Source organism: Larus michahellis, chromosome 1 (assembly GCF_964199755.1).
Source record: "Larus michahellis chromosome 1, bLarMic1.1, whole genome shotgun sequence".
NCBI lineage: Eukaryota > Metazoa > Chordata > Aves > Charadriiformes > Laridae > Larus > Larus michahellis.
The window spans coordinates 162,890,774-162,916,828 of record NC_133896.1 but is presented as its reverse complement, the minus strand read 5'-3'; the positions used below and the strand labels follow the sequence as shown (position 1 = coordinate 162,916,828).

At 37.0% G+C, this 26,055-nt stretch overlaps 1 protein-coding gene across 1 annotated transcript in view; it reads left to right on the top strand.

Moving 5' to 3' along the window:
* Window positions 1-26,055, top strand: part of ITGBL1 (integrin subunit beta like 1) — a 154,416-nt gene that overhangs the window by 51,854 nt on the left and 76,507 nt on the right. The window contains exons 3-6 of the mRNA XM_074562067.1: window positions 15,077-15,223; window positions 19,013-19,135; window positions 22,662-22,802; window positions 25,485-25,625. Of these exons, the coding sequence (XP_074418168.1) occupies window positions 15,077-15,223; window positions 19,013-19,135; window positions 22,662-22,802; window positions 25,485-25,625 (552 nt within the window). The remainder of the gene's footprint in view (window positions 1-15,076; window positions 15,224-19,012; window positions 19,136-22,661; window positions 22,803-25,484; window positions 25,626-26,055) is intronic.

Here is a 26,055-nt window from a genome sequence, read left to right as displayed (position 1 = left end):
CGCACAACTTGGTAAATTGGCAAGTCTGTACTTGGGAGACTGTGATAACAACAGGAGGTGCTGCAGGAGGTTCGGCTGGACTGGAGAAGAAGCTGCCAACCTCAGGCATGTTCTAGGAAACAGGATCCATCATTATTTTGCTGAGCTTTAGATTCTTCTTAAAGCTTATAAAGAACTCCACAACATCTGAACAGGTTAAAAGTTCACAAATGTTTATCTTTTCTAAAAGCATAGGGAAAAAATTAGACAGTATTAGGAGATGATTAATGTTCAAAAAGCAAGGGAAGAAAAACCTAATACCTAGCAGTACAGTGGGGGAAGAGTATAGCCAAGATAAACCTCAAGAAGCATTTGTTTAACATTTGGCACTGCTGAAAAGAGTGGATAAATGTGGGCACAACTTAATATGCTCAGAATTACATTTCAGTTTTGACCCATGTTCTTCATTGGAATGCCAGGGTATGCCCCTCTTAGGTGTTGGTAGGGTATTTTCAGAACTTTCTAAAATGAGATTTTAATGCACCTACGTTTTCCCCCTATTGAAAATGGAATTCTATGCAAGGCTCAGCTTGTTTTAAAACATTACTGGAAGTTAGCATATGCTTGAATACTTTGGTTTTATACACCTCTCTTTCTAAGGAGTTTTCCCAATACGCTAACAAAAGTTTTGGAGAGGTTAGTGACTCAATTTCAGGGATTACTAGCGGGTATTTAACAATTTATATCTGTGCTGTGATAAGCTATGGAACTGTTGTTTCCCATTTATATTTTCTGTGTGCATCTGCATTGTTTTGAAGAGAGAGGAAACAGCATTCCTACCATACACAAGTCTAAAGGAGACGGTTAAGGACATTTATGATCTTGGCTTAGGGATTCATAAATTACTAGAGAACTTTCCTGTTTAACCAAAAGACTGGAAAATATGTTTTTGATTTAAATCTGAGGAAATTCATTAACTTTGTTTATGCTTTCTTGTTGAGATGCTGCTGTGCAAAGCACACCCACAAAGAATTTATTATAACCTCAGCTTTTTAACAAAAGCAGTAGGAAGAATGTGCAAGTACATCCCTTAATTTGTTACATATGTAAAAACACCATTGAATAAAATTGTTATCCATTCCAATTAACTATTTATACCTATCATGAAGTTATGGAGAAATTATGTTTTGTAAAGCATATACACAACTATGATAACAAATACTAAAAATTAATCTATCATTAATAGATAACAGTAAATGTAATTATTTCAAATAAGAAAGTACATCTTCTAGGATATCCTTGGTTTGAAAAAAGTCCTTGGATCACCAGGTAGTCATTCCTCAAGCACAGTTACTGAGGAATGATAACTTTTCATGATGCTGCTAAATTTCATTTAAGTGGAGTCACTATGGGAGGTTTGTAGTTGTTTTATGAGTGTGTGTCCCCTTTCCTTCCCTGCAGCTCACTATGCAAAGGAGATTTGGCATAAATTTATTAGCTTCTGGCTCAATGGTGACTACATAGTCATCCAATAGGCCTTGTACAGTGAGTTGGCTTGGATTAGGCATAGATTCTCCTGTGTGCAGCTCATGTACAGGTTGTGCCAGGCTTCTCGTTTTGACCTTTCGGGCATTAGGTTTACCATGCTGTGAATAATATCTAAGACTCATTTTTGTACTCTGTGGAGCTGTCTTACCCAGCTGACTTATTCCATGTAATATTTACGTAACTGGCATGTTTACTGTGAGCTTGTTTGACCGGCTGCTAACCAGCAAACTCTAGAAGGTCTGATTTTTTTTTGAGAATGCTACAGAGAATTGTTACACACCTGTGCTAGTGTTTGTTATGGATCCCAGTAAGAAAGGCACTCAAGAATCCATAAGGTATTGTTTAAAATACCTTTTATTGGAGATGACACAAGAAGGAAAAATGAAATAGCACAGATAATCTTAACATCTTTTCAGATACTGGCAACCTTAAGTTGTGCAGCACCAGGTGGACCTCTAATGAGGGCCCGGCAGGCTGCCTGGATCACGTCCGTGGCTGAGGTTCACCAGCATTAGGGCCTTCAGAACTCTTACAGGATTTTATTAAAAATAAGAATTATGGGCCATTTCAACTGTCAAGCAAAAGGATGTTCACATGAGAACTGTAAGATAAAGGGAAAGACATGCAGGTGGCATCCTCACCAGGCATTGTGTGTGAGCCTGGCCACATGTTTCATACGTAGTAAATCAAACGTTACTACTGCTAATCTGAGCTCACCCAGTCCTTAAAGCATAGTTCGTGGTGCCAACCTGTGCTCTACTTAGTCTGCAGTCCCAGCTGCATTCATTTTGAATGTGCAATGTGTATAACATAACTTTACCCCTAAATAACTTTCTGATTTCTTTTTTTTTTTTTTTTTCCTCCCCAGTGATTTGATATACTGGTAACTTCTGGAGTTAGTTTGTATCTAACCATATGTATTTTAAACATATTGTCTTTAGCTAAGTCTTCAGTTTAGTGACTAAGCTTTCAAGGATTAGGTACAAACTTCCCATTAATGCTGCTTTTTCTTCAGGTACCCAGCGATGAACTAAAACCGTCTCTTCCCACAAAATGTCTTCTGGTATCCAGGGTTTAGAAACCCCAGCTGTGGTGCAGTGGGCACTTGCCGGTGTTAAATGGCTGATTTCTTCATCCGGCTGTTGGCACTCTGCATCTCGGTCTTTTAAGAAGAGCCAGGAGCAGGGCAGAGGGGGGCACCGGGGCGGCCACAGACATAAGGCGTCAGGCATCTCCCTGGAGGCGAGTATGGGCTAAAGGTGGGCTGGGATGTGGGCCTGTTGGTGGGCCTGGCTCAGCAGGACCCACGGCTGGGCAGGGCAGGGCTGCGGGGAGCTGGAGACCAGCCCTGCTGTGGCATCGACAGGGCCAGGTGGTCGGCATGGGGACCTGGGACATGGGCAGGATGGGGGCAGCCCTGGGAGGCTGGGCATGGGCAGGGAGGGCTGGTGGTGCCCTCAGGGCCCTGGCAGGCTCACAAAACTGCTGAAGGAAATAAAAACATTGCAGGGGATGGGAGCCCAGAGTTTGTTTCTACATGTACGGTCACTAATGCCTGATCAGAGTAGACGCTCAAAGCTCCAGGGGACATTGGGGTGGGAAGTGTGGCGTTTGACTACGTGAAGAGAGGCAGTAGGCATGGCACCACCACCTAGCTCTGTAGACCAGAGCATTGGTGCTGCTGGCAGCAGGGATAGCAGGGAATTTTTGGATGAAACAGGATTTCACCGGAAACTTCGCATTTGTTGAATCCAGAAGGAAAAGAGCTTTTCTCAAATTGCTTTTCATAGAGCTTTTCTCAAACTATAGCCACCGAGTGTTAGATTTTCAGGTGACTACCATAGATACCTGAAACTGGAACATTAGGAGTCTTTCATTTGTCTTTGGGACTAAGATCCACAGCTGGAAACCTCAAGAGCTCTAATGCAAACATGGCTTCCAAGGTTTCCAGACTTACTGGCAGACGGCCGAAGAGGTGAACCTGTGGAGGCGCTTAGGTTTTCACAGGTTCCTTTCTTGTGCCAATGGGAGACTAGAAGTCCTTTGATGGTTTGGCTTAAATCAAGTAGCTGCTGGGCAGGCCTTTGGTGGCACAGTTGTTAATAAATCTATGTGCTGCAGTTTTTTGAAAATTAAAATCCTGCAGCATTTGGTGGTGGTGGTGAAGCCAAGCATCAACTTTTTAATCTTACAGAGAATCAGGAATTCTCCTTCAGTCAGTTTTGGATCATCACTTTTGAGCTTATGGAGCCCAAAGGTCACGCGCAGCCGTGGGCTGCGGAAGGAGACAGCAAAGGGTATCTGGGCCAGCATTTGTTAGTGAACCTGGACCACACACCAAACCAGCTCAGACTCAGGAAGCAGGGTTTATTTAACCCAGTTATTTCAGCTCTTGAGCACAGTAACACAAACAAGAACCTGCTGGTTTGGTAAATCTTTCATTCCCACAAGAATGTAGTTTTTAGAGTGTCTACAAGTTTTAGTGTCTACAGAGCTAAATATATGAAGCTCCTTTGTAGTTTTTTCCTTCAGTGCAAGTTATTTCGTGGAAAGGAATTGTTCATGTCTCAGGTATAATTTTGTTTGATATGTGCAGTATCTGTATAAAAGTCTATACTGGGAAATTAACGTATGGAAAAGCACTCTTCTGGAGAAGCCAAAGAATACTTGGTCTGCCTATTAAAAGATCTTCCTACTTAAAAGTTGATTATTTTTGTTCTTCAAAAAATGAGAAACCATTTGGTTAAAAATAAGTAGGGAATCTTTCACAGAACTGTTGAATTATTAACGGAAACCTTGGCTCTAGACTGTTTTGATGGATAAAACTAATTTATCTCTGTCTCCCCAAGATATTTATATCATCTGTCTAAACAGCATGAATCACATTTGAAATTATATCAACTTGTGCCACCTCCGGGGTAACAAACTGGAGCTGATTCAACTGAGTGTTGCTTTCCTTCAATTTAATAATTCACAATATTTAATTGATTTTTATTACAATTGAGTCTGTTCACTTTAGAGGGAATTTGAATTCATAGCCAATAGGGGGAAAAAGGAAGTGCCGCTGATCAGCAGTATTGGAGGGAGGTTCTTATATTTTGTGGTCTTCTAGTACAGGTAGAGGAAAAATGCATATTGTATTTGATTCTTGATGTGTATGTATACACAAACACAAACTTATTTATACTAATTACACATGTGCAGTAATATAACACATAGTTTTTTACATAAACAAACATAGGGTTTATATATTCTTCAAGTAAGGGACTTCTGAGGTCTTGCACATTTTTTTTTAAACCATAAACAAAGATTTCAGAATTTGCCATGAAATGAACTTCCAAAAAAAATCCTAAGTCAACTGAAACTTTTTGATGTTAAAGAAGAAATGTGTTTTGTTTTGTAATTTTGTAATTTTGAAATGTTGTATTCTCTTCAGTTTTGTTTCTTATTCGTGTCATCCCCTCTTTTCCTCACCAAGTTGAATAACATTTTCAAAACCTTGTGGTTTACTTCTAATAAAATTTTATATTGTTATTTTTTTTATTTAAATATTTTAGTTTTAGTAAATAGCCTGTTGAAAGCATTTTAACTTACTGTGCTCGGTTCTTGCCTCCTCAGTACATGAGAAATATGGAGCTACCAGAGAGTCCAGCAAAGGGCCACAAAGATGATGAAGGGACTGGAGCATCTCTTGTATGAAGAAATTCTGAGGGAGCTGGGGCTGTTCAGCCTAAAGAGAAGGTTTGGGGGAATCTCATCGATGTATATAAATACGTGAAGGGAGGGTGCAAAGAAGACACAGCCAGGCTCTTTTTGGTGGAGCCCAGTGACAGGATGAGAGACAATGGACACAAACTGAGGTTCCCTCTGAATGTCAGGAAGGACTTTTTCACAGTGAGGGTGACTGAGCATTGGCATAGATGACCCAGGGAAGTTGTGGGGTCTCCGTCCTTGGAGATATTCAAAAGCTGCCTGGACACAGTGCTGGGAAACCACCTCTAGGTGGCCCTGCTTGAGCAGAAAGGTTGGACTAGATGGCCTCCAGAAGTCCCTTCCAGCCTCTGCCAGTTTGTAATTCTGTTATTTTGTGACTTTTTCTCTAGTCATGACACATGCCAGTTGATATATCATTGATACCATATTCAATGCATATTTCAAAGATTGTGATGTAAAATGTAAAGTGTGAAGACTGCAATTAGCTAGATTATTTAGTAAACTGGTTTTAAAATGAAAATCACTTGCCTTCCCGATAACTGAACTTGCCAAATGTTGAGACTATTAACTAAAGCAAGGTTAGGCTTTAGCAGATGGATAGTTTAGTATTGACTAAGTGGAAATTTAGGTAATTTAAAATGAAAATATCTCCTTTGACCAGAACAGGGAAAATGAATAAAAGAGACAGGTCTGGACAGCCACAGTGGGCTATTCTTGTTTAAAAGTCTGTGATTAACTGAACATCTCCATTAAGCGCTACAGTATTAGGTCTTCCATATTATATTGTTTTAATACATATTTGCTGAAAACTCGGTTTCTAATGCCTTATTTGGAGTTTGAGCAGAAGCAGGTAGATGGAGATGCAAAAAGGGCTATAAAACCATGTTATCTGACACACACATTTGTGTTCAGAGAATTTTTAAGAGCACAGGAGACAATCTCACCAGACCTGTCTCTTGCTGTGACTAACCTTCAGTACTTAATAGGATAGTGAGAGAGAAAAACTTTAAAAAATTAAAACCAGTAATGGACCATGTGAAAGAGTAAAAATCCTTCCTGGCCTCTTTCAGAAATTGTTGTTCTGAAGTTCTGAAATATAGGATTAAGGTAGTACATATTAAAAACAACCTATGACCAGCATGTGCAATTGAAGTCTTTTTATAAGCCTTAATGCAATTTAAATTCTAATCTTGACAGTGGAATTGCAATTGACAGTAAATGTAGTTTTAAACAAGGCTAAGTAAAATCATGCATGATGACCTCTTTGAACAGAGAAAGATAACTGTAGTCTTAATATGGGAGAGTATGCTCTCTTTTTTTTTCTTTTTTTTCTTCCCATCTTGAAGAAATTAGGTAAAAGTTTGATTTCTTTAAACAGTCTGATGTTTTTATCTTCTAGAAATATTTTTCTACTGATATGGTTTAGTTCATTTTAATGTCTAAATGCCCTCCGGGGACAACGTTTTGATTTATTTTTTTTATATTCCAGTTCAATTTTCTAATCTGTTTATTTCCATTTCTAAAGATACTGATTTTAAGGTATTGTTTGATCTGATCCATAGTTTCTCATTTCTTCTACTGTAATAAATAACGGTTTTTATCCAATGAGAGCACATTGCGTACAGATCATGGATGCTGCCGATGTGAACCTCAAGTGCTTTCTTAAAATGTTCTTCTGCAAATACTAGTACTTTTAATCTCCTAATTTAGCAATAGTACTTTAAAATCAACTTGTTTGGACAACTTATATTGGGATATGGATAGAAGATGTTAAAACCACTGTATTCACATTGACTTAATTGATGGAGAACACACCAAAGTATTACGTTCCTTATGTCACATGGACCAAAAGGGTATTGCTGGAAATAATATTGGAGAGTGTGTATAATAGAAATATCTATTATAGCCATTATAGCTAATTGATTTATAACCTGAAAATTAAATAACATCAGTAGTCATGCCCTCACACCCACCTCTGGCATATTTTTATAGTGTAATGTGTGTCCTGATTGATTTTCTTCTTTTAGAAGAAAATATTTGTTGAATATTTGTTTACTAAAACATTGTGCTAAGCAATCCCTGCTACACATAGCACAACAAGTGCAACAGGACTTTTTATTTTTTTTTCTTTATCTACTAGAGGGCTTTTCCTGAAGAATTATATGCAGTAATTCGGTTTGTTTTTATCCGTTCTGTAGTACCATGAGTTGGAGTTACGATTTAACACCATTTATGATGTTTTTGTTATTAAAGTGCAGCCAGTAATAACTAAATTGAGATGATTTGTCACCATTTTTTGTTTTAACTCTGAAAATCCATTTCAGATGGACTTAAAAGAGGGGGAGGAATCCAATCACTAAAGAGAGCTGAGACAAACTGTGTTACAGCCCCTGTGTGCTCTAGTCACAGTAACTCCGTCCCTCTCCCACGTTGCCTAAAGGCCAGTGCTGAATGTTTGTATCCATTATTTTGGGCTACTTCAAGGTCTGGACACCATAAATGAACACAGAGAAATTGGCTTAACATAAGAACTTCTAAGTTCAAAGTTTTTTTTCATTTTTCATAGCATTTTGAGAATAGGTGTATAAAGGTTTAGGGTTTTTTGCTCCTTAAAACCCTCTGGACTTACTGTATTTCTTTGAAAATCTCTGATGCAATTCTTATCAGGGCTGTGGTTTGGTGATAAAGGGGCTTGAGTGGCAAAATTGTCTTGAAATGTTTTACTATCATTAGTCAATAACAGTAAAAAATAGTAAAGTAATGGTAGTAAAAAATGATAGTAAAACGGCAGCTGTTTCCCCTCAGATTTTCTTTTTTTTTTTTGAGTTGTTTCTAAATTCAGATAAGTTCCCTTACCCAATCTATAGTTTCTATAGTGTCAGCATAGGCAGAGAAACAAGTGATTGGGATGCGAAGGAGAAGCCAGTAATTTTCTGAAAACCTCAGCATTGCTGAACGTAATGTCAGTAGGGACAGAATCCCCAGGGCATACTGTAAAGGTCTAGAAGATGGCTGGCTTTCATCAGAGGCAGCACAACATAAACAACCAAGACCCCAACCTTAAAGAGAGATTCATTTCAAGCAAATTGCCATAGGAAAAAAAAAAGTAATGATACCAACTTTTTTTTTTTCAGAAACCGCAACAAGTTTTTCAGAGGCTGCAACTCCAACAGTTCTGAAAAAGAGAGACTCAGAGATATGCCTTATCTGAATGCAAAGCATAGTTACTGAGAATCTCAAACACAACTAAACCAAATAGGCCATTTTGCTAACCTTATCCAAGTGTAATCTAAAATATTTTCACTAGCTTTACATTGGTGTAAAGTAACAGACTCTGCTTCGCTAGCTACTGGAAAGAAAGTCATTCAGTTGGAAAGAAGTATTGAAAACATCTTCACTGTGCTGGTCTAGGTTGAAAGTGCAGAACAGTGTTTTAATTTTTTATTTTCCTAAAATTTTCAACCCTTGCAACTCAATCATCCTTTCTGTCTAAGATCCCAATTTAAAGTGGGAATCTGTAACAACGAGTTCTTCATATTTCTTCACCTATGAAGTGTTTTTTAGATTTGAGAAGCACTTCAGGAATCACTCAGTGGTTGCTAAAAATGAATAATAATGAGCCCAATTCAATTGTCATTCCAGCTGCAGATTGCCTTCCGATGGCTGACTTTATGCTGTAGAGAGGAATCCGTATGCTAAATCTCACCTGCCTGTACGAAATTGATTCCATTGCAATTTTAAAATGAGAACTGCCCTCAACTGTGTTCTGACATAGCATAATTGTGCTTTAGTCATTTAAAAATAAGTGATAGTGGGGACATCTGAGTCTATTTTAATGTCTGGTCAAACAGCCTGGATCTTTGTACTCCAATAAGACACCTCTTTTGTAGTGAGAGTTACTGTGCTATATCTAATGCTGCACAACCGCATAAATAGGTATTATAGCAAAGGCAGCACCTCCACTAGCATTGGCTTAATGAAACAAGGATTTAAGAGCTTGGTCCTTGCAGTTTAACAAGCACATGATTATAGTTTTACAATTGCCCCTAGACAGGGAGTGCTCTTTTTATCTTACTGAGAAAAAGGGTGAATGTAATTTCAAAGATACTATGTTGCCTCATTTGGTTTAGGGTTTTTGTTTGGTTTTGGTTTTTTTTTTGTTCATACATACATACCTAATCATACATGACATCTGAAAGCTCTCAAACACCAAGAAATTTGTCCTTACCAATATTTCTGTGACAAAGTTAATTATCATTATCGGCCTTACAAAAAAGAGAATTTAAGCTCATCTCTTGGAGCCCTGGTGATGTTGTCCTGTGCCAGAGGTTATCCAGAAAATGAAAGATCCAAGGGCTGAACCCAATCACCTTTCTTTCAATTCGAGGCCTTAACCTCAAGATCAGTGTTTTCTTCTTTTTCTTTTCTGCTAAGTGGTTCTAAGGAGCCTGCATTTTTGTGCCCCACCGTTGCTCAGTAAACAAGAAAATCATGACACAGACATATGTGTACATTCACACATGCTCTTAGGTGACAAGAGCACGGGAGGTAACAAAACAAGCCATTTGTTTTGACTGGATTGCCTATGGAAAGTTTAACCACGAGGATGTAGCAAAGTTTTCAGCCAAAGTGAACATTAGTATGAAATAAAATCTGAACCAAAACTGGTACAAAGGTGGAGAGAACCTTTTCCAGTGGGAGGCACAGAAATAGCGATAGTACTGCTGAATGCTACGATTTTTGTAGGTGCATAGAAATAGAAGCAATGTTCAAATCCAATTTCTGGTTTACCCAATAATTATGTAATAGAATTGTTTTCATAAACTGATGGATTTCAACCTATAACTAAGCTGATATCCTTCTCCTTTTTTATTCAAAGTGCTTCAGAATATTTTAAACCTGACATAGATTATTGTATAGATAAGTGAAACCAAAGAAAATGAATGAGTGAGTCTTTATTTGCATGCACGCATGTCTGGTGATGCACCAAAGTCCCACCAGTTAAGTTTATGTATCCTATTCAATCAGTGTATGCTTCCCAGTAGTTTAGTGAAGAAAGACAGCCACCCTCTGAGGACTATCCAGCCCACGCAGGACCTGAGTCACTGCAGAAGTGCCTGTCTCTCATGATGGATTACAGATGGATCCCAGTGAAATCAGGCTTCCAAATTGGTGCCTTGAATACATACATTCAGACATGGATTCAGAACTTTTTGTCAGAGATTTTACATTTGTGTCTTTGCCCCTGGACCTGTAGGTATGCAAACATGTAGCAGAAAAACATTTTTAGAATGCGCTACGAGTGTAGTTAAGTGTCTAAGGGCAAAAGCATGTGATCAGAACCAAATGATTGTGGTTTAAATTACCATTTTTCAGCTAAGATATTTTAATTCCTAGCGTATTGCAACTTTGCAGTTGACTAAAATTCTACAAGTGTTTTCCCTGGAGAACTCGACTCAGTCTTCTGAGGTTTAGAGACCTAGAGGTAATTTTCCAGCATAAACTGGATCCGCGTCCATTTTACATACATTGTGCATAGTATTTCCAATGCAAGTTTGCTACTGTTTTCTGTCCCTGCTGGTATATCTTCAACAGGTGCATCTCAGACTCTTTTCAGCTAAAGACTTAGTCACACCATATTTCCACAGCTGACATGAGTCTACACGCAGGCTCTTGTTTTCAACTGGGAAGGCCTTAGCCTATGGCTGGTGTGTGTTTCCTTGTCCCTGGTGTGTGACCCTGTGCTTTGCATTTCTAGTTTCAATCCACTTTTATTACTTCAGTCCTTCAGTCCAGTTCATTCCGTATGATTTTCCATCTCCACCTTGCTACTGAGGGCTTAAGGGTTTGTTTCATTGGAAAATGTTGTTAGCATACTCTGCATTTTTGTATCAATATCAGTAAAAAACATTTAGTTCACAGTAATATCCCTTTTGGTCCTGATGTTGTTTCCTTCCCTTAAACCAAGTTGCGATTCTTTTACATTTCTGGAGTACCTTTTCCAGAATAATTTTTTTCCTAAGTATTCGATATGTATGATACAATCAGCTGTATTTTCTGTGTTCCTTTTCTTAAAACATCAGTTATCTTATAAAGAGAGATGCCAGGTGAATTTGGCATAATGATAGTCTATTCTGGGATAAAGCTGTTATTCATTATGTTCCATTTTTCATTACCTCAGTGTCTCTAGCTATGCAATGCTTCATAATTTATTTCAAATCCTTGCACAGCTCATGAGGTCAGAGCTGCATGTTTTTATGTTGCCTGGATCACGTACATCCCTTTTTCTTAAAAGAAAAAAAAGTTAGGTTTTATATATTTCAGACATTTGATTGCCAGCCTGATAGATTCATTAAAAGTCTTTGTTATTAAACTGGCCTTTCATGTGCAAGTATTGTAAATACTCTTGAGTGGAGATTACGGGGTCTTGCCCTTCTGGTCTAGACACTTCCTTAAAAAACAGTTTTATGTCTTTGTTTTGTTCTCATCTTAGATGAGTAATTTTCATTTCCACAGTCTGTATCATTAGCCACACTGCATTTGCCACTGTAGTCAACAACCCCGTATTAATTTTGGTTTGGACTGTCTGTAAATTATCTCTAATCTTAACTGCTTTTTGCTGCTTGGTGAAGCCACTCTTTTTCCTGTTTTCTTTTTATTTGGATGATGAAAGTACATTTTAGTACTTGCAATTTTGCAAGATCTTGCCCTGCCTAACATTTTCTGTTCTCGCTTTCTCCATGTATTTTCTGACATCTGACAGTTTTCCTTGCATATTAGTTTCATTTTCCACCCTACAGGCTTTCTGCATACTCCAGATGATACACTCTCTGAGGTGACTGCTCATCTAGTTAGAAATGGAGCCCTTTGTTATAAAATGTTTTTCCGCATGTTTGGAGCTGCAAGTTTTTCACAGCCCACAGCCACGGTCTTTTTCTTAAAGGAATTCTAGCACTTCCTTGAGTCTTCATTATTTCCCTTCTTTTCTGATTTTTTTTAAAGTGAAATTCTGATTTATTTATGTTTAGCATTTATTCCTGCTACTGCCATTTTTTAAAAAAAATGGAGTGAATGTGTCATCATTTACTCTGAGATACAGCTTTCTCGACCAACTATTTAATGAGGTCTTGTAGCTCACTTTTCTTGTGTTATGTGTCACATCTTCAGATACATGGGTCTACCTCTTCGTGGTAGAATTTACTGGGAAGTTACAAGATCACCTTACAGCTTTCATAATGCTATGTGCTCCTTATTTACCATTTAATAATATTATTTGCTTTCTAATTACTACAGAAATTTGTATACGACAAAAAGGATCCTACCAAACCTTTCTGAAAAGAATCTGAAAACAATTAGAAAACTTTTCTACCCTCTAGAATTTTCTTCCAGCTTCAGAACTTTTTGCCAGAGATACACACTTGATTTATAGTTCATCATATCACTATTTTTGCCATGAGGAAGACCATAAGATTGGTACATGTGAATGTGGGAAGTAAGCAAGAAGAGGATTACTATGTCAGACTGACTTGCAGATCTACTGTATCATCTATGTGACAGGGAAGATACAGTGAGTTATACAAGCTATTGCAGGCAGTTTTATGGCCGCCTACTCTTCAATATAGTCCTCTCACCCAATTTTTTTGGGCAGATTATTGCCATTGTTTTGCAATTAAAAAAAAATATCCACTTGGCACAATTAGGGTATTTTAAGGGGGTCGTCAAGGTGAAAATCATTAATACAATCTTACAAATTCATATTAGTTATATTTCTTATAGTTGCTTTCAGTTGCATGCAAGAGGTCTTCCATTATTTCTCTCAATTTAATTTCATTAATTTCCTTTTAAAAATTTTTTTTATTTTCTTGTTAAATAAAGCCAAGAAACTGCTCTGTATGACTACTCTCATCGAGGTCTTTTATGCATTTTCTTTAAGCACACTGTATGAATTCTAAGTGAAATTATTTTCTTCCTTTATGCACCATATGTTAGATGAGTGCATCTCTTAACTGAGAGAGGCTAGCGCTCCTGGACCATCAGCACTAACCAGCAGTTAAGCTTCTGCCTTACTCCGTCATTTAGACATGGGAATGGGAAAACAGTCCTTTTAATAGAGAGTCTTTTCTTCACCAGCAGACATCAAACTGTTAAATCAAAAGAGTGCTTAACATGAAAATGCAAAGTCATTGAGATAAGTAATCCTTGAAAGGAAGAAAAATATAGGGATATGATTATGTTTTGTCTTTAGGGTTTTTTAAGTTACCCTAGGACCATTTTCTGGAATGGCTTATGCTGTCGCCTGTCAGTGAAGCAGAGTAATCACAGGAGCAGGTTTTTATTATTATACATTTTGTATCCTAATTTTTTTTTTCCTTGTCCTTTACCAACACAGAGTTATTCAGCAATTTTTAAGGTGTCAATTCCTGTTTTAAAACAAGGACTAATGTGATTCTCTCATATGTTTTTGAACTATGTTTTTTTCAGCTATTGAACTGTGTCTTGTCTTAGGACCATCTTGGAAGGCAAACAACATTTTATTGAGCAACAAAAAATAGTCCTCTTTAAAATTTTCTCTTTACAATAGATATTTAAATTCCTTCTCATTGGCAGCAGACTGGGCTTGTATTTTCAGGCAGTTGACTCTAACTGCAGGCAACAGATGCATTTAAAATAGACTGCAATAAGATTCTATTTTTGAGACGTAGTGATTGGAAGGGAATCTTCTTCTGTCAATCAGATATAAATTAAGATGGTATTTACTTTAAAATTGACTATTTTACTTTACAAGATTTGGAATTGTTTTCACATTTACTACGTAAAATTGTAAAGGCATGCGTAAAATTGTAAGTGATAGAAATTTGCACCTGGAATTCCATGTGGAACATGATACCTAATGGGCAATATAAATAGTCCAAATTGTCAATTCATCTGCATATTTCGGTATTTTAAAAGAAAACTAAAGGATTTCCTTAATTTTATAATTCTTCATGTTATTAGATAAATTGCAAATTTTAGGCAATGTATTATTCAACTGATTATGCCATGTCCTAATAGATTGAGCAGCTGCATTGGTTCTTTAAGATACTTCACACTTAGCAAATAACCATAAGTAAATATAGTCCTACGAGTATTAAAGTATTGTGTTGATATTTAAAGATAAAATTCGGTTTTACAGTAGCAGCCCAGTAGAGTCTAAGTAGGTGGGAGAGGGCTGGAGGAACCAGTAGCCAGAAGATGGTTCAGGAAGAAGGAGTTGCACCTTTTGGTAGAGGTAGGGGCTGCAGCCGCTGCTGCGTGAGGGAGTTACTGCTTGCTGCTCTGGCTGGCCCTCTCCATGCTCCTTTTCATAATAGTTAATAATAGTTTCATAATAGTTAATCCTGTGTCATCAGGCTGCAGTTCTTTGCTCACTGTTCTTTGCCTACAGCTGGCCAAGGAGGTGAACGGAATCTCTGCACTTGGTGTTTTGTTGTGCTAATAATAGGTCACAGTAGACAAATATGGGAATGAGAGGGAGATGAATGTAGTGAGAAAGCCCGTTGTTCATACAGGATGGTTTAGTTCTGTATTCCTTCTTGAAATAAAAATTCATACGTAGACCTACCAAAACTACATACATTAGATTTCACAGTCATGGTGATTTCAGGTGTCTCCTCATACTTAAGATCATATTTATTCATTTCTACTTTTAATTGCATATGAACTACGTTAGGTGAATCTGTTAATCACGTTAATTTAAAACTATAATTGGTGGAATCTATTTTAAAAGCTGGATTAGAAAATATCACTTTCTGAATGAAAAAAAAGGACCTGACACACTCTTTCCTTCCATTGCTAGGCCATGGGAAGTGTGACTGTGGGAAGTGCAAATGTGATGAAGGCTGGTATGGTGAAGCTTGTCAGTATCCAACTACTTGCAATCTTACGCGGAAGAAAAGCAATGAAATGTGCAAGAATTCTCAAGATATCATCTGTTCTGGTGCAGGTAAGATGACTTTTGTTGCTTTTGACGGCTTGATGTTCTCTCTGCATTAGCTTGAGAATCACTGTAATTTCTTTTCTGATTAGAAATTTTGCAGAATATGTTTCAAGAGACTGAGAAATAACCAAAATGCTTTATTTTCCTGTAGGCCTATTCCTATGCATATGATGTGCACTGATTCAGAGTGCTTACTTTAGTACTCTAGTTTATCCATAGCTATTTTAGGTTAATGAAACTGCAGCTGTGTCATGTATTTTGCCCATCAAAAGGTTATGGTAATGGCATCAACGCAGAAAGTGATGTAATTTTTTGGTGTTTGTGTTTATAGCATGCAGAATATTTTTCCGTGACATTTATAAGCGGTACAATTTTTTGAGACACTTCTGAGCTATAACAATGATTATTAAAAACAGTTGTGAAAGATCTGCTGAATCATTTTAATGGGGTACTTCTGTCTTCGCTTTTCTGATTCAGTAGCTCTCTTTTCTCTAATTGTTTAATTTTATAACTCACCCTAACTTAAATAGGAAGTCCTTTCCTTAAAAAAATCAGAGGAAAAAGAAACAGCCTTTTAGAAGACTTTACTTCAGAATGGTAGAATTCTGAAGGACATTTGCTACCAGTCAAGGTTTGAGACCAGAAACTGTCTTCCGGTTTTTCCCATTACATTGATCTCTGAGTGGGAGCATGTTTCAAGAACCCCACTTCTGCTCACTATTGCTGGCCTTTAATTTTTGTCTGGGTCCATACATTTTCATACAACTAAATTTCTCACAAGGTAGTTGCTGACATGAGCAAGGCACCCAAAGGATTTGTGGGACTTGCTACAGAGAAGCTAGGCCTTTACAACAAGATGTGAGACCAATTTAACGTAAAATTTTAAGCATACGGCAAACTGAGTAAATGAAATATTTCATTTATGAGAATAATGTAGATTATATGAAACTCACGACTTTTTGGCTAACAAATGAGAGACACGAAAATGAGAAGCTGACTCTCAAAAATAAGCATAGTTCATTGTGATCAGTTAAGATACTTAGACAAGAATGTTAAGACCTTTTTTTTCTCTTTCTTTCCTTGTCTAGAAGTGATACCAGTCGCTGAGTCTTTCCAGGAAAACCAACGTAGCTGAGAAATCACTAAAAGTAGCTTAGAGGGGAGTGTTTGTGAGATCAGGAGAAGAATAAATGCTTTTGGTTTTGCTGATATTAAACAGATCAGGAATTCCAATGAGACTGGCTAGGGAGTTTGGGGTAACTTTGGTGGGCTGTAGTCATATATATTTTGTCTAGACAGGATTGCCTTTCGATCTACTGCCAACATTGCCTTTGGGGTCTGAGATCAATTTTTTATTTGCCAATAAAAGAAGGGAAGGGATGACATGAGTTGTTGCAAAAACAGTCCTCTGCTGTCACACAGCTAGCCATTTATTGTAAGTCTTTTCATGAACCAACCAATATCTGCCTAAAATTTAACTTTTCTGACTCAACCGTTCCTAACCATTTGTCAGAGCAACCAGGGCATCCTACCTAAACCGAGATTCTCCATGTGGGCTATGTCCACTTCTAGTCAGTGGGAACAATGGACACTTTTAGGACACAGACTGTCTGATCTCCTTAGATGACCAGTTTATGCATCAATTTAACATTTAATCTTTTTTTCCTGTTTGGGAATTATCTGTAAACAAAACGATTTTCTCAAAATTTTTATTTGTATTTATTTTCTGAGTAATTGTAACAAATAATTCTAGTTCTGTAGGTTACTTATATTATCAGTTAAATTTTTTATTATTTTATTGTATTAGCTCTTGCAAACATTTTTAAAGTTTATTTTGTAGACTATGTCGCAGAGCTCCGTTCTTCTGATCTCTGGATTTATACGATGTTTAGTAAAACTTGTGAAACGGTGAAATGTAAAATGGTTGCTACAAACTAGTTGTGTTATATCACATATATACGTTTTATGCCATGTGAGCATAAAACTTCTATTTTTGGAGGACTTCCTTTGCGTCAATAACCGTGTTTTCTAAAATATGTATGGATGTAAAGTGAGAAGTATGAATCTTGTGAATTAAATTCCTTTTTGTTTAAAACCTGTACTTGCTGGCATAATGATGCCAGGGACTTCTGAAACAGCTTGTGCAAGCCGATTGACCACAGGGCCCCAGTTAACATGGTACTGCCCAAACTTCCTACTATTGCAATGTTAATAAAGGTGATAGAGGTAGGGAAAAGAGGTGTCTCATATGACCAGCAAGGTGATACTTCTGTTTCTAACATGATTTTACAGTATTTTTGCTTTTTTGACTGTGTAACTCCTTAATATGTTTATTTATGTTGGCTATATGTTATCACGCATTATTTTCTAAACTAGAAAATAGCCAGCAGGAGCAGGAGAATGCGGTTTTTCACTTTGCCCTGGCGACTGCACTCCAGGTTGGATAGACTCTCTGAGGGAAAAGGGGGGATTCTTTCTTCCCTGCGAGCAACACAACAGCCTTTTTCTGTTTGGGAGGGTGGGTCATGGAGAGAGGCAGCCACTGAGGTGAGGGGGCAAAACTACTCAAAAGACCAAGAAGCAAATGTGCGACCAGACCAGAGGTGGCAGAAGAGAGATCTGTTTACAAACCCATTTCCATGCTTTGCATTGCCTGAGCACTCTAGCGTTTCCTTATGTCAGAAGGTTTTCTCTTGTGGTTTATGTTGTGAGAAAAACCAGCTCTACACTTCCAAAGCATTTGGGAGTCCTGAGGGTACTGACATTGAGGGAGAATCTCAGACGGACTTGTGTTCTGAAACCACTTGCTGGTCTGACATGGGTAAAACCCATCTTGTGAAAAAACCAGCAAGTGTCTTTATTACAGCTTCTAACATTCTTGCAAGATCTACTTTTTTCTGAGACATCACCCACAAACTGAAGAAAAATGAGCCCTAAAAGCTTAAAGTTAGATGGGCTCAAAGTGCTGAAATAACAAGATATTATAATAGAGGTTCCTACAGTTCTTCAAATGAATGTAATAACTTATAACGTGGACATCAATACCACTGGAAAAACGTGCACTTTGCAGTAAAATTGTTGATATGCCATTCTAATACTTATGGTTTGTTCAATAATGCGATGAATGCATTTCTCTGCAATTAGCTTGTCTGTTGTATAATTAATGTATTGCTGTGGTAATTGCTTTCCAGCTTGAGTCGTTTTTTCCTGACATCTGATCATAAGGTCTTCATGCAGATGTTCCTCACCAATGTTTCCTTCCTTTGATTCCTGGCTTCTTTTCCAAGGCTATACTTAAAAAATGTCAGTCCTCACAGCATAGCTGTAGAAAAGGGACTAGAGACTAGAGTGCAAAGGACTTTATGAACTTAGGCAGACATATTTTCAGGTCCTCAGTAGCTATGCCCTGTTACTTGCATGTGACATAGCTGTGGAACTGGTCAAAACCAAGCTTCATTCTTGAGAAGATGACCAAGTTAATTTTTCTTCTTTCAGTCAGCAGAAGATACAATATCCGAAGCTGACTCCATCCCTCAGACAGACAACTCCAGGAGTGAATTTTACTTAGGAAAACATGGTGCTCCTTATTAAAAATGAACCTCTTGAATATTGTATCTGTTTACAGCTAAGATTAGGCTTTTTGTTGATATGGATTGTTTCTGTGTCTGTCTTTACTTGGCTGGATGGTCTTTAGATTTCAGCCTTCTCAGAAATAAAATATGTACCACCTTTGGTGGAATAATGAAACTCTTTCCATAAACTGCACTCACCGAGTACTGTCTTAAATGTTTACAGGCACATGTCAGTGTGGCAGGTGTAAATGTGCAAACTCAGAAGGAAATGGACTGGTCTATGGTAAATTTTGTGAATGTGATGACAGAGAATGCATAGATGATGAGACAGAAGAGATTTGTACAGGTATGTATTTTAGTGAGCACAAGAAGAATGGTGAAGATTAATACAGGCTGTTATAAAATCATTTAATTGTGTGGACCTACAAAATGTCTTTACTGAATGTATGACTTAGAATAAAAGTAACTATATTTGCAAGAATTTAGCTTGCAAATTGTAAGTGGGAATTTCAGATGCAAAAATGAGCTAAGCAGGAAGTTAAAGAATGAAAAAATCCTGTGACCTCCTCCTCTTTTTGGAAGAACCGCAAAGAGGATTATACAAGGTAATTCACTAAGGTAATTCATAGCTTAGTGTGTCTGTCTTTGGTAGAATACAAGAAATGTGAATGCTTTCTGGCACGGATGAGAGCAAGATGGAGGACACAGAAAAAGAAAAAACAATAGAAAAAAAGATTATTAAGAATTTTGTCAAGGAAGCAAAATGCAGGATGAGAACTCAGAAGCAATTCAGGAGATAAAAAGGAAAAGGAATGAATGAAGAAAAATTTCACCTATGATAGGAAAGGCAAGAGAATAAGATGGAGTGAACTCTGCTGATTGGTAGAAAAGCAACGAGAATTCAAACTGTGCTTTCATTTCATTGTAAGATAGGAACCTGCAATTAAATGTTGTACAATACACACTGTTTATGGCATTATAAATGTTGTTGCCTATATTACTGGGGGGCTTGTCCTTGAACTGGAAGGTGCTATAAATATTTTTCAAGCTGTAGGCATGCATACTGTGTCTGTATGCGTATAGGAGGGTTCAGAAGTGCTCTTACACTATTCATACTCTGATAATAGTGCTTGCTCTGTGTGTGTATAAAGAGAGAGAGTACTTCTGTTAAATAGCTTTATCTGTCTTTATCCTTACACAGAGAACAAAATAAATTCTATTTATTTAAGTGCCTTTGAAGGCAAAAGAAATTTTTTTTTTGCATAGGACTACATAGGGATTTTAAATGAGGGTAAACAGAATGGTCCCCTGAAGTCCAAATCCAGTACAATATTTCCAGTAATTGTCTAAAATAAAATGAGTGGATGGCATTAATTTTTCTGTGCCAGTTATTCCATTTATATTTATTTGCTTGTAACCATTACATATGGTACCAAATATGATAAAAAATTGCCATTAATTTAGTTCCAGTAAATTCTCCTTCTGCTATTTTTGTCAGTTTTTTTTCCCCACCTGTGTTGCTGCTCATTTATATTGTTAGGGGTTTTTTTAGCTTTTATTTCGCTTTGTTTAATCCAGTGGTGCCATATTCCAAAACAGACCAGATGCATCTCTGTAAAGAACTAGTTTTATGTGTATGCAGAAATCAAAGTATGCTGATATAAAAGGACAAAAAAATTGTTGGTAAGTCTCTGAGGTCTGTGATTCATCAGTATAAAAGCCCTGATACCTTATGTAAGGTTTGGAGCCTTCTAAAGTAAATCTAAGATATAAACCAATGGTGGGCTTGACTTGGTTAGGTTGTGAGTGTTAAGGTTTTGCTTTGCTTCCTAACAAACGTCTACAGTACATAACCGTGTGTTGAACCACACCTTATGCAGAAAAAATGGACAGCACATGACTTGAAGGTCAAAGATACATAATTCCATCACAGAAAAAGCAGACCCCACATGCCTATCTGGTTATTGCTTCTCTCTCCCATCCCGATGTCTCCTTTTATACCCTGGATGCCAGGATGCCATCTTTCCTTCCACAGGATTTGCACCACAGGAATCATTTAGTTTTATTTATGAAGTAATAAAGAAACGGTGTTCCAACCCAGTTCTGCTTAGCTGGCGACAGCCCCTGCCCCTGGGTACTCTCCACAGACAGGGTGAACCTAATCAGCGCCTGTTGTACTTTCACAGTTTGTGTAGCACGTACTTAGTTGCTACATACCCTTTATTGCCGTTGGAGGTATAGAGAGGTCTTGAAGATTTTAATTGTCTTCAAAGAAAGCCAACTCAGAAGGATGAAACTAATGAAAACCCAAAAGCTTCTATTTACACACACGTTTCTAAAGCCTGCAGCTGTGAGCTGGGATTTTATCCTGCACAAGCATAGAATACCATGCTGAGATATGGATAACGTGCATTTTAATCTTTGCGCAAGGGGACTGCATTTTTTTTCAGCAAATCAATTCTTAGGTAGGGCAGAGTTACAAAGATGTATCAAGGTTTTCCAGCCTCAGTTGGATTTTGATCAGTCAGTTGACTGTTATCACTTTTTATTTAAGGTTGCATAAACCTTGGAATCAAGTTGCAGCTTATTTTTAATAAAGTATCATAGTTTCTAACAAGTTAAATTTTGATGCTTTTTTATCTAAGGCTTTTTTGGTCTAATGGAGTGATTTTTTCTTCAGTCAAGAGCAAATTGTATCATTTGATTCATATTTATTAGAGGACTATACAAGTGTGAGTGAATCATGAAATCATTATGTTTTAATCTGCAAAAATCACCAGTAGATCAAATTAATTTACTCCACTGTTTTTCCCTTTATTTCTTGTCCACTGTTAAAGAACAACCTTTTGGTAATAAGCATTATTTTAGACTGTCTTTGCTGTTTAGTTATCTCTGTAAGATGGTATTGTTATCTTCTGTTATTTTTTGACATGTAACCAAACAATTGTAACGCAAATTTCATGTGTAATTGTAAAAACAGGAGAAAATTGTATTCCACAGGCCTAAATTTTCAGTCTTGATAGTTAAGGGTATAAATTGACCAGGCTGTGATAGAGACAACCAGGCCCACTAAGCTTAACATACCTAGAGGGAAAAAAGGACAAGATCCTGACTTGATCTTTCTGGTGAAGAATTAATTTACGGCTTTAAGATTAGGAAGAGTTGCAGCTACTTAATTGAAATGGTTTGTGTCATTGAAGCGCATAGCAGAAGTACCTTAGTGGATCAAAATGTTCAGGAGTTGGTTACCTCAAGCCTCAGATGACCTAACTATCTTTTTGGTAGATGTGTGGTTTGTTAAACAAACATCTAAAAGGTTCATTTTACTAATTCTCATTTTTCATGAAATGGTTTATCCAAGTTCAAAAATCTTCTTAAATGGTAAGAAGGGAAGCCATATACAATGTAGACACTTTGCAGTAAATCAAGGTCCCTCTGCTGGAATTTTCTGAGTGGTCAGAACACACAACGCTTTCTTAGACATGCCCACTACGGTGGGCAAGTGTGTCCTGTCTTAACATTTAAAGCTGTGCTTAAATTTTAACTATTACATTTACTGTCTTCCAAATTAACATATAAAGTTTCAAAAATTAAGCCTACAAATACAAAAACGTTAGTGTTGTTTTCTTAGTGTTTATTGATTAGATTTAATCTGTGATTAAATGAAAACATGTTCTAAAATTGACTTGGGGAAAAGTATAATTCAGATATCCTTTGTCTTATTTTATGTAGGCATATATGGTTTATAAACTGTTTCTATTCTGAGTGTAGCACTAAAAGTTTTTAAAAGAAAAGATCAAAACAGAGTAAATTGTTAATGCCTTTTGAAAACTTGCCTCTTTCTCACTGTATAAAATTTGTTTTGGGTTAAGGCCATGGAAAGTGTTACTGTGGAAACTGTTACTGTGAGGCTGGTTGGCATGGAGATAAATGTGAATTCCAGTGTGACATCACCCCCTGGGAGATCAAGAAAAGATGCACATCTCCAGATGGCAAAATCTGCAGCAACAGAGGTGTGGCATTTGCACGTTCCTTCTACGCGTATTTATACAGCTTGCTTTTATTTTACAATATGCATTTTCTGCAGTAGGTCATAGATTGCGTTTGCTGATAGTTTCTAGTTTGTTCTCACTTATTTCAAACCTGGATATATGTTTCCAAGTGAGTGGGTAGATACCTGTGTTTAGGTATAAACTTATACAAATCCACACCCATTTTTGGTTTAAGCTGACCCAACTTGTTTTCATCCTTCATTTTTGTGGTAAGACCGAGCAGGATAATTTGTTAGTATATCTGCTTTGGTGAGACACCTATCCTGCAAAATAAAATATTGGTAGATTTTTGACTTTTAAAGGACTGGTGCTGTAAGGCCAACAGGACTGTATGTCAACACACTCTTAAAGAAGACCAAGGACGCACAATTGAACAGGGAAAATGAAAACACAAACCTTTTAGTTTCCACTGCAACCTGAGAAAACAACAAAGAAGTGTTCAGTAACAATGCTGTGGAATGCATACAGAGCTGGAAAGGCAGACTTCACACAATATTTCTAACTACATGGAGTTTTATTTGCACAAAGTTACAGAATTTGAATTTTACCTTATAGTTCTGTCTAATTTTGCCATTTTGTGGAAAAAAAAAAAAAAAGGCAGCACAAAATAAGGTTGCTTTTCACTATGTGCTATGTTTGGCTCCATTGAACAAAGAGTTTAAAAAAATGTTATTTTTTTGGCAATAGTCCAGAATAATTACAGTAGAACATAAGTGCAAGTCACATAGACACCTCTCTCAAAAACATCTCTACCGACAAAACCTGCTACAGTGTGAACATCTAATTATCCTGAGAGCATTTAGAAAACTCTCTTCTCTTAATTATGAGGAAATTGAAAGATTGAGAGATCATGTAGGCTGATTTAGTCTTGGGACTTTAGAAGTAAAAAACTTTGTGTAATTCTGGGAATATTAAATATCCAAGTGGCTTCAGATCAGATGCTTGCTTTGCACCGAGAAAGTAATTTATTGTCAAAGAATTTATTCTCAAAGCAATTTTTTGTTCAAATTTGAAATTTTAATGTGCAAGTATTTATTAAACTCTACATTGTAATTGGGGGAAATGAGGATAAACAGTATAGCTGACATTCTGAATAGCTACAAACTCCTATACAAAGGTACATTCATGGGATACTTCTATATTTTTAGCTTTTCATGTATTTGTGATTTTTATCAACATAAAAATTTTGTAGGCTTTTTGACTACATAAAGTTGCTTTCCAATACAGTATTTATACCCTCTTTAGTTCCTGCTTGCCCAGTTTTCTGTGTTTATACGTCTTGTGATATAGGTGCAATTCATCTTGTCAGTCTTGAGCCTTCCAAAAATAAAATACTGAGGCTAACCTTGCTGTCCAGCATCCTTCAGTGCTAAGATGGATACATTGTCTGTATCTTTCCACCAACTGTCTAGTCAGCCAGCTAAGACCAGAGGTGAACATTTAGATTTTTTAAATTTTGGTGAGATGTTTTTTTGCATTCCAATATCCAGGACAGCTGATCCAAATTCACTCTGAAGTCGTTTCTGGGAGGTTTAATCACTCTCCAGAGGTGTTTCCTTATTTTCTGGGTTGTTTTGTTTGTTTGTTGTTGGTTTTTTTGTTTTTTTTTTTTTTTCTTCTCCTTCATTAACATCACTGAATTGTGAAAGTATAAAAAAATCAGGTGCAAATTTCTTGAGGGCTGTCCTGGTGGCTTTATCACAAAACAGGGCAGTAGCTCTTCCTGCTTCATGTAAATGTCATGCATGCACAATTGTGTAGACCTTCTCTTTTTAGAGAATGTGCCCATATCTATGTGTGGTCTTTAGTCACCCTGTCCTGTTGTCCTCAAAGGTATTGTATTGTTCAGAGTAATCTGAATAATAAGGCAAAGGCTTTGGTGGAGTAGCAGAAGGTGAAGCTACCCTCCAGGAAATGAACTGCATGCAGCTGTAAGGTTAGGCAGCTTCTGAATAAGGAAATTGTCTTTTTTGTTCTGATTTTTCCTAAGTAAGTAGGATGCGTGTTGTCTATATATCCGTGAGCTTGTGCCGAATTAGTATCTCTGTCATATTTCACATTTCCCTTCTTATTGTAAACAACGGGGTGTGGCCCTGAATATTGACTTGGGAAAAGTGGGAAAGTACCATTTTCATGTAGGTCTGTGCCGATGTTCTTCTTAGGGCAAGAATGTTCTCCTAGACATTTTCAGCTGGATTAGAATTTGGATTGCATCTTAGTTTAAATGTTTATGCTTTAACAATCATTAATTATCCACTGTGCCCAAGCCCAAGTCATTTAAACAGCATTGATTTTTATTGTCATTAGTGTCAGGGCAAATTACTGTTGATGTCAAAGATTTACGACTGTTCTGTGCACTCCTTTTCTCTGTTGATCCCTAACAAGGCTCAACAGCAAAAAGAAACTTGAGCAGGAAGCCAACTTGTTTGTATAAAGTGCTGTTACTAAATGATCATAGAAGGTTTTAAATCATAGAAGATGAGCATACGCTCATGATTAACACTTGCAGCTTTGGAACTGCACTCCTGTGAGAGCAGAAGATTCACAAGTGTAAATTCCTGTAATCAAGCTATTATTAATCTAAATTGCTCGGTTAATTTTCTATCTCTGCCTCTTTTTTTTTTTTTTTTTTCTCTTTCCTAGGCACATGTGTATGTGGGGAATGCACATGCCATGATGTGGACCCAACTGGTGATTGGGGAGATATTCATGGAGATACTTGTGAGTGTGATGAAAGAAACTGCAAAGCAGTGTACGATAGATATTCTGATGACTTCTGTTCAGGTAAGGAATATATATAAATGGAACTTATGTGTAGTTTTATGACAGAAGTTTTATATATGTAGTTTTATGATCAGACCTATCATTAGGTCTGATCTTCCTTAGTGCTCCAATTCTCATTTTCCTAGCTTAAAACATACCAAGCTTTAGCTGGGTTTTTTGGGGAGTGGACTTTTTAAATTAAAAGACATTATTTTGGAAAAAAAAAATAATTCTGTTCTAAAGCTTTCTTAAAACAAGTCTTTTTTTCTATGCCTTTTAATGAAATTCTGTAAAGATTAAATACTTTTAGGTGCACATCTCCCTTCTGAATACCGTTGTCTTCAGTGTAACCCAACATAAATTGGAGAATGGTCAAAACTTTAAAAATAAATAAAATAAATATATATATCTTTCCTTGGGGAAATTTAAATTTGAAAATTTGTTAGATCAA